This window comes from Somniosus microcephalus, unplaced genomic scaffold, assembly GCF_052327205.1.
Source record: "Somniosus microcephalus isolate GS21.2 unplaced genomic scaffold, FLI_Smic_1.0 unresolved_chr3, whole genome shotgun sequence".
In the NCBI taxonomy this organism is placed as follows: Eukaryota; Metazoa; Chordata; class Chondrichthyes; order Squaliformes; family Somniosidae; genus Somniosus; species Somniosus microcephalus.
In genome coordinates, this window is record NW_028225181.1 from 1,519,653 (window position 1) to 1,529,179 (window position 9,527).

The 9,527-nt window shown below is 42.6% G+C and overlaps 1 protein-coding gene across 1 annotated transcript; it reads left to right on the plus strand.

The window, feature by feature from the left end:
- Window positions 1–3,838: 3,838 nt before the first annotated feature.
- On the plus strand, window positions 3,839–8,926 carry LOC147091166 (putative G protein-coupled receptor 139). Its single transcript, XM_085976665.1, has 2 exons — window positions 3,839–4,023; window positions 7,905–8,926. The coding sequence occupies exons 1-2, from the start codon at window positions 3,885–3,887 to the stop codon at window positions 8,804–8,806; spliced, it is 1,041 nt and encodes a 346-aa protein (XP_085832791.1). The 5' UTR covers window positions 3,839–3,884; the 3' UTR covers window positions 8,807–8,926.
- Window positions 8,927–9,527: the final 601 nt, after the last annotated feature.

Here is a 9,527-nt window from a genome sequence, read left to right on the forward strand (position 1 = left end):
AGTTATACAGGGTATTGGTGAGGCCACACCTGGAATACTGCATGCAGTTTTGGTTTCCATATTTATGAAATGATATACTTGCTCTCGAGGCGGTTCAGAGAAGGTTCACTCGGTTGATTGCAGAGATGAGGGGGTTGACGTATGAGGAAAGGTTGAATAGGTTGGGACTCTACTCATTGGAGTTCAGAAGAATGAGAGGCGATCTTATCCAAACATATAAGATTGTGAGGGGGCTTTATCGGGTGGATGCGGTGGGGATGTTTCCACTGATGGGTGAGACTAGAACTAGGGGGCATAATCTTAGAATAAGGGGCTGCCCTTTCAAAACTGAGATGAGGAGAAACTTCTTCACTCAGAGGGTAGTAAATATATGGAAATTGCTACCCCAGAGAGCTGTGGAAGCTGCAACATTAAATAAATTTAAAATGGAGATAGACATTGTCCTTGCAGATAAGGGAATTAGGGGTTACGGGGAGAGGGCAGGGAAGTGGACGTGAGTCTAGATTCAGATCAACCATGATCCTATTGAATGGCGGAGCAGGCCCGAGTGGCCATATGGCCTACTCCTGCTCCTATTTCATATGTTCTTATCACCTCCAAGCTCCCCTCCAAGGCACACACCATTCTTACTTGGAAATATATCATCGTTCATTCATCGCCACTGGGTAAAATTCCTGGAACTCACTCTCTAACAGCATTGTGGTAGTCCGTTCAATACATGGACTGCAGTAGTTCAAGAAGGTGGCTCACCACCACCTTCTCCTGGGAAATTAGGAATGGGCAATAAATGCAGGCGTTGTCAGCGAAGACCATATCCCATGAACAAATTAAACAAAATCTTAGTGAGCCTCGGATGAAATTCTTGGATAGATGCGGAAGCAGTTTGACCCACTCCGCCTATGGTTTGAAGTTCATGGACAGAGACAGGAGCAATGTAAACTAGGTGGCCCAGAGAATACAATTCCTGGACTCAGATAGGAACAGTGTAATATGGCATCCCTGTCAATGAAAATTCCAGATTGAGGCGGGGGAGTGGAAATCTAGGCGGTCCAGGGAACCTAATTCCTGGACTAATGGATGGTGAATGTAATCAATCCGGCCCTCTAATTCGAATGAGGTGTGAGTAGAGCAATCTGCGTGGACATGTGAATTTAATGCCTAGACTGAGGGAGGAACAGTGCAATCCAGGTGGAACTGCGAATGAAATACCTGGAGAGTGCCATCAGCAGTTTAATCTTGGTGGCCCTGGGAATTAAATTCCTGGACTGAGGGAGGAACAGTGTAACCTAATCTGCTCTGGGAATGAAATTGCTGGACTGAGGGAGGAGCAGCAAATCTTGGTAATCTGGGAATAAAATTCCTGGACTGAGGCGAGAGCAGTATTCACTAGGCGGCCCTACGATTGATTTTCCTGAAGTGAGGCGGGAGCAGTGAAATCAGTACGCCCCTGGGAATATAATCCATGGACTGAGGGAGGAGCAGTGTAATGCAGGTGGCTCTGGGAATGTCAGTACTGGACTGAGGCTGGAGCAGTGTAATCTAAGCGGCACTGGGAACGAGAATTCCTGGACTGAGATGGAAGCAGATTACTGCAGGTTGCCCTTGCCATGGAATTAATGGTTTGAGGCGGGATCAGTGTAGTCTAGGCTGTCCTGGGAAATAAATTCATGGTCTGTTGCGGGAGCAAAGCAATATAGGATGCAACTAGATTTACATTACCGGATTGAGGCCGGATTAGTGTAATCTAGACAGACCTGGGAATGCAATTTCTGGACTGAGGCGGGAGCAGTGCAATCTGGACGAGATTCAGGCTTGGGCTGATAAGGGACAAGTTAAATTTGCAACACACAAGTGCCAGGCAATGATTTTCACACAAAAGAGAGAGCCTAACAACCGCCCCTAGATAGTCAACAGCATTACCATCGCCGAATCCCCCACCATCAAAATCCTGGATATCACCATTGAGCAGAAACACAACTGGACCAGCTTCATAAATACTATGGCTGCAAGAACAGGTCAGATGCTGAGTTTTCTGCGTCGAGTGACTCACCTTTTGATTCACCAGAGCCTTCCGCCATCGACAAGGCACAAGTAAGGAGTGTGCTGGAATACTCTGCAGTTGCCTGGATGAGTGTAGCATCAACAACACTCAATAGGCTCGACACCATCCAGGACATAGTAGACCGTTTGGTTGCCACCCCACCATAACCATTCACTCCCTCCACCTTCGGCGTACTGTGGCTGCAGTGTGTACCATGTACAAGATGTACTGCAGCAACTTGCCAAGGCTTCTTCAACAACACCTCTGGAACACTCGACCTCTACCACCTGGAAGGACTAGGGCAGCAGGCTCATGGTAACACCATCACCTCCAAATTCCCCTCAACACCATCCTGAATTGGAAATATATCGCCGTTCCTTCATTGTCGATAGGTCAAAATCCTGGAACTCCCTTTCTAACAGCACTGTGGGAGTACTTTCACCACACTGACTGCAGCGGTTCAATAAGGCGGCTCACCACCACGGTCTCATGGACAATTAGGTATGGGCAATATATGCTGGCCTTGCCAGCGATACCCAAATCCCAGGATCAAATAAAATAAATCTTAGTGACCCTGGAATTTAAATTCCAGGATTACGGCGGGAGCAGCGAAATCTACACTGTCCAGGGGATGAAATTTCTGGATAGAGGCAGGAGTAGTGTAATATAGTCAGCCCTATAGTTGAAATTGCTTGACTCAGGCAGGAGCAGTGAAAAATAGACTGTTCATGGAATTACATTTCTGGATTCAAATGTGAAATGTATAATCTGGGCGGCCTTGAAAATGAAATAACTGGAGTGAGGCGGGAGCAGTGTAAAGTAGGCTGCCCTGGGAATTGAATTCCTTGATTGACGAGGTTTCTGTGTAATCTTGGCGGCCCAGAGAATTAAGCTCCTGGATTGAAGTGGGAGCAGTGAATTCTAGCTAGTCCAGAGAACAAAATTCCTGAACTCAGATAGGAGCAGTATATGTAGGCCTCCTACATTATTGGACTGAGGCGGGGACAGTGTAATCTAGGCAGTGCAAGGGATTTAAAATGCTGGACTGAAGCAAAAGCAGAGTAATCTAGGCGGCCCAGGGAATAACATTCTTGGACTGAGGAGGACGCAATGTATTCTAGCCAGCCCTCGGAATGGAATTACTGAACTGAGGTGGGAGCTGTGTAATCTAGCCAGCCTGGGAATGACATTCCTGGACTGAGGAAGCAGCAATGTAATCCCGGCGGTCCAGGGAATAAATGTCCTGGACTGAAGCCGGAACAGTGGAAACGTGTCAGCCCAGTGAACACCATTCCTGGACTCAGGCCAGTGTGTCATGTGTGATTACAATCTTTCCATCACTGTGTCCATCTCTAAGTTCCTGCCGTTTAGGAATATTTATTGATGGTGACTATTTTTGCCTTGTTAGTCTGGGTTTGAATACATCAGATAACAAGATTGGGGGAATCCAGCCTCCTCTCTTCTTTTATTCATATTGTTTCTGTCACTTTCTCCTCTTTTGTTCACTGGTTGTGTTTAATTCAGGAAGAGAAACTCCATTCTCTTTGATCAATCTCGGTATTTTATGCTCGGCTGAAATATTCCACATTCGGTCACTTTTAATTTAAAACTGTGTACAACATGCTAACCTAGGTTGTGTTGCAATAACGTGTTGATTTGACATTGGGTCACTGAGTGTGTTTGTTCAATGTCTGTAATTAATGCTATTTACAGTGAGGCCTAATTATATCACTCAGGGATTTTGCTCTGCTATAAAGAAGGAGCTCCCTTCACAGTGTGACCTCACACAGTCAGCGCGCTGCCTCCAGCATAAAGACCACCAGCGACTCACAGACCGGAAGATATGGCTGTGCCACCTCCACCGCCCCCTCCGCCTCCCCCGCCCCTTCCTGATAATTGGCTTGAAAATTTGCGGATAGCTAACTTATTTAATGAAATACAAAAGATTTACTACCCAATCCTCGCTACTGTTGGAGTTCCGAGTAAGTTCAATGACCAGTTATGAATTCCATAAACCATGTTACACTGTAATATTATTCTTGCTATTTACAGTGTGATTTTATTCGTTAATGATTTTCTGTGCTTGCATTTCTTGCATCATCTAAATCGTTTAAATGCAAGTCTTTCTTTTTATCAATGTTAATGCATGAGTTGTTGTATAAAAATACTCGGATTGCCTCGCTACAGTTGGTGCTCCTGTTAAGACTCTATATCTAATAATTAATTCTGTTAGTTATGTTTAACAGATTTAATGTTCTTATAATTTCCTCCCCCACCCCGGCAGCCCTCGCTGCTGTTGGTGCCCCTGGTAAATCTCTGTATGCAGCTTTCAATTCTGTAAATAATGCTTAACTGTATTTCTCTCCTTCTTTCCATGTTCCTTGTCATTCCCCATGCTTTCCGCGCTGCTGTCCGCTATTGATTCTGAACGTGATACGGTGTTACCGAGTTTGCAATATTCTATGTTCATTTCAAGCAATGATATTGAACCCAGACTCTTTATTTAACGAATTTCCGTCTGCTATCCACACTGAACATTCCTAACAGATAAGAAAAATGTTTTCTTGGATTAGGAAACTTTTCACGTAATGGCAAAGGTCTTCGACCTGAAACGTTAACTCTGTTTCTCTCTCTCCACAGGTGCTGCCTCACTTGCTGAGTATTTGCAACAGTTTCTGCTTTCATTTCAGATTTCCAGTATCCACAGTATTTTGCTTTTATTTTCGATTAATGATCGGAATGACTATTTAAACAGAGTCACAGGAAGAAAATCCTGGCAGGTCATATTCATATCTTTAAATGTGTGAAATATCCGCTAATCATTCAGTTCCAGTCACTGTCTCTTTTTCCACCAGCTCCAGTTCAGCATTCGTGGCACTGCTTCAGGTAGTTGGAACAGGATTACAAGGATAATTTACATTCTCATAAAATGTTCTTTAGCCAGATTTCAATACAGTAACGTGCAATCTTTGTTTTGAATTTACAATTAAGTCACATACCCGTCTGGCACAGTTCAGTGGATCTCTCAGTGAGACCCAGTGTGGTTCTCTATTGCCTCCTGATGTACTTCAGGATTAACAATCCCAGCTGAGGATAAGACAATCCTTTGATATTTTGTCCTCTAATATTCTCTGCACAAGGTTGGAAACCAACATGTGAAATGTACAAGGATAATTCTCTTCAATTTGTGTTCAGGTACTTTACAAAATCGTTCAGCAGCACTTTGCCTGTTGGATTATTCGTCTGAATTCGATGTTGTTAAATACATTTACTGAGGCATTTATTGCCAATAATAACTATGTATTGCAATTCAGAATCCATTTTTTTGCAATGTTATTTGGAAAATCTTCCTTTCAATGAGCTACAATTTGCGTATTTCAAGAAAAATGCGGTAAACTCAATCCTCAAAGCAAGTCTGACAGCCTAGTTGTCTTTATAACTGCGGTTCATTTGTATTTATCTTAACATGGTCGTATTACATCCGTACATTTTAAATAGAATTGACTGTAATTATTGCATGCCAAGTTTGCAGTTTCTGTGGCATTCATTTACTGTTCTATATATAAAGGATATTCAAACCAAGATCAGGAATCCAAGCGGGATTTCCGAAACCCGAACACAGGGCACAGAAGCGAACTGCACTGCTCAAATTGCTGACTGGTCCTGGGACACGGAGTTCTGTAAGAGTAAAATAACATAGGAACATAGGAAGAGGTGTAACGCATTTAGCCCCTCAAGCCTGTTTCGGCATTTAATGAGATCATGGCTGATCTGCGACCTAACTCCTTATACACGACTTTGCCCCATATCCCCAAATATCCTTGGTTAACACAAATCTATCAATCTCAGCCTTAAAATTGACAATTGATCTAGCATCAACTTCAGTTTTGTGGAAGAGAGTTCCAAACTTCTACCAACCTTTGTGTGTAGAAGTGTTTCCTAATTTCACTCCTGAAAGGTCTGGCTCTAATTTCTAGACGGTGCTCCCTAGTCCTAGAATCCCCAACCAGGGAAAAGAGTCTCTGCCTATCTACCAATCTGTTCATCTTAATAACTTGAAAACTTCGATCAGATCACCCCTTAACCTTCTAGATTCTAAGGAATTCAATCGTAATTTGTGTAATTTCTCCCCATAAATTAACCCTTGGAGTCCGGGTGTCATTCTGGTAAACCTACGCTGCACTTCTTCCAAGGCCAATATATCCTCCCTAAGGTGTGGTGCCCAGAAATGCTCACACTACTCCAGGTGTGATCTAACAAGGACTTTGTATAGATGCAGCATAACCTCTGCCCACTTGTGTTCTCGGGCTTTAGATATAAAGGCCAGCATTCAATTAATGTTTTTGATTATTTTCTGTACCTGTCGATGATACTTTAATGATCTATGTAGATGCTCCCCTGCCTCATTTGAGCGCCACTCGTTTTAGCTTCTCACCATTTAGAAAGTACCCTGTTCGATCCTGATCATGTACAAATTGGAAAACCTGACATTTGAATTCGTTAAAACCCATTTGCCACATTTTTGCCCATTCACTGAATCTATCGATATCCCTTTGTAATTTCATGCTTTCATCAATACTGCCTACATTGCTGCCTAACTTTGTGTCATCCGCAAATTTGGATATATGACGTTCTATGCCATCATCTACGTCGTTAATAAAAACTGTGAATAGTTGAGGCCCTATCTGGTCCTGGGAATGTGTCACACTTTAGAGTCATTATTTTATTTGTTACTATTTATTTATTGACAATTTTATTGAGTCCCAGTCTCTGATACAATATTAGTTTCCTTGGGATTTCCGGCATGCTTCTTCCTCGACAGTAAATACTGAAACAAAGTCTGTTTTCAACATGTCCGCCATTTCCTTATCATTGACAATATCACAACTTTCAGTTATGAAGGGTTCAAATTTACTCCTGACCACCCGATCTTCATAATATAATTGTAAAATTTATGTGTGTCGATTTTGATACCCCTTACAAGTTTCTTTTCATAATCCCTTTTGTAGCTCTTAGTAACTGTTTTGTGACCGTTTGCTGTTCTTTGTATCTTTCAAATTCGCCAGGATCTGTGCTACATTTTGCATTTATATAGGCTTTGTCATTTATTTCCATGCTGTCCCTTACCTCTTTAGTCGTCCAGGGCTGTTTATTACAAATAGAGCTCTTGCCCCTCAGGGGTATAGACTGTTTCTGTATTAGCTGAAATTATTTTTTGGACATCCCCACTGATTGTCTGTTGTTTTACCCATTAACAGTTTTGCCAGTTTACTGTGGACAGTCTCTGCCTCATCCCGTTGAAGTCAGCCTTACCTAAACCTAGAAACCTAGTAGCGGTTTTGCGTATCTCTTCATTGAACTCGATCATGTTCTGATCACTATTAGAAAAATGTTTCATTAGGCTGTTAAGTAAATCTGGCTCATTACTCATTAATAAATCTAACATGGAATGCCCCTTGTTGGTTAAGAACCTATTGCTACAGAACACTATCCTGGACACACTCAATAAATTCACTACATTTCTGAAATGTGCTAATCTGCTTTTCCCAATCTATTCCTGACATACTCTAGTCCTTTGCATCCCTGGTACCTCACCTGATGCTTTATATATGCTGAGCTAAAGGTAGATCTATCATTTCATCTCTCAGTGAGCAAACAGCTGTTACTTTTATGTATGTATTTATTTCATTTCATTTATTGATTAATTATTCAGACAATAAAGATTTACAGATTCAAAGTTAATATAATTAGATTATATCAATGATTGTCGGTAATTAGATTCAGATTTCACCCCGAATTCCATTAAAATGCTGCTTTTGCTGCCAGCCTGATGTAAATCTTCACTGTTTATTACCTTCCGCAGTTAACTTAGTGACCATTGTGATCCTGTCTCGGGGAAAGTGCGGTCTCTCCACATGTGTCACTCACTACCTGGTGGCCATGGCAGCGGTGGATCTACTGGTCATTATCATCGACCTGATATTGAGGCAGATTCCAATTACTTTTAAGAAACGATTTGCTCCTGTGTATTCTATCCCCGTGTGTAATATCCACGCCGTCCTGCTTTATGCAGTCACAGACTGTTCTGTCTGGTTCACTGTCACTTTCACCTTTGATCGTTTTGTGGCAATTTGTTGCCAGAAGCTGAAAACTAAATATTGCACTAAGAAAACGGCTGCTGTGGTTCTAGGAACAGTGACTGTGCTGAGCTGTTTAAAGAACGTTTTCTGGTATTTTATGTTGACAGATGAATATGCGCTAGAGAACACCCCCTGGTTCTGTGATGTAACACTCGAGGTTCAGTTTTCACCGGCCTGGGGGGCAATCGAGTTCCTTCATCATATTCTCACCCCGGGGGTCCCATTTGTTCTGATTCTGCTGCTCAATGCTGTCACCGTCAGACACATTTTAGTGTCCAGCAGAGCCCGCAGGAGACTCCGGGGTCCCAGCAGTGGGGAGCGTCCCAGAGACCCAGAGATGGAGAGCCGAAGGAAATCCATCATTTTACTGTTTGCTATTTCGTGCAATTTCATCCTGTTATGGTCTGTGATTATGGTCTATTCTATATATAACCGGGTGTGGCGATTGGTGGATTATTTTGTGTCTCTACCTATATATTTTCCAGGTTTGGGACAAATGCTCCAGCTACTGAGTTGCTGCACAAACACTTGCATTTATGCCGTGACACAGACTAGGTTCAGACAGCAGTTGAAAAATGTGTTGGAATATCCCTTTACTTTAATTGTAAAACTCATTAAAGAATGAGATGAACTGAAGAAGTTCCTGCATCAGAACGTAACCCCATCTCATATTCTGTCCAACCCAGTCAACCGCAGGGCCAGTGATATATGTTAGTATTAGCACACTCACTGACACACTGTCTGCATCATAACCCAGCGGCTGAGACATCCTATGAAATGTAAAACACTGCCACTGACCTCAGAAATATTAGCACACCGAAAGTGGTAACTGGTTTATATTAACACACTCACTGGAACACTCTGATCATACTGTTATACTGCCAAACGCTGATAGTAATCAACAAAATACTCCCCCAGATCCGCTGCTCATATTTACAATGAAACCCCCGGTAAATATTAATCCAGTCCATGTTCAAATATTAACTGAATCACAGAACACCGCGCAAATATGAAAACACCGGCAGAGACATTCTTTGTGCAATGACATTCTCCAACACAACCACAACAAATATAAACACAAGCATAGAGACACATTTTTCATTGTATTACACTGTCATCGGTGTCCTGTGGAAAAATCTCACCCACTCTCTCGCCTGGCATGCCCCACATCACTCTTTGTCTCACACTCTATGTCTGCAATTGTAACATTTACTGCTGCATCAAATTTCCACCATGTACTGCTGCCCTCCCCATTGTAGCATTTACTGCCGCCTCCCAATTCCACAATGAACTGCTGCCCTCCCCATTGAACCATTTACTGCCACCTCCCAATTCCACAATGTACT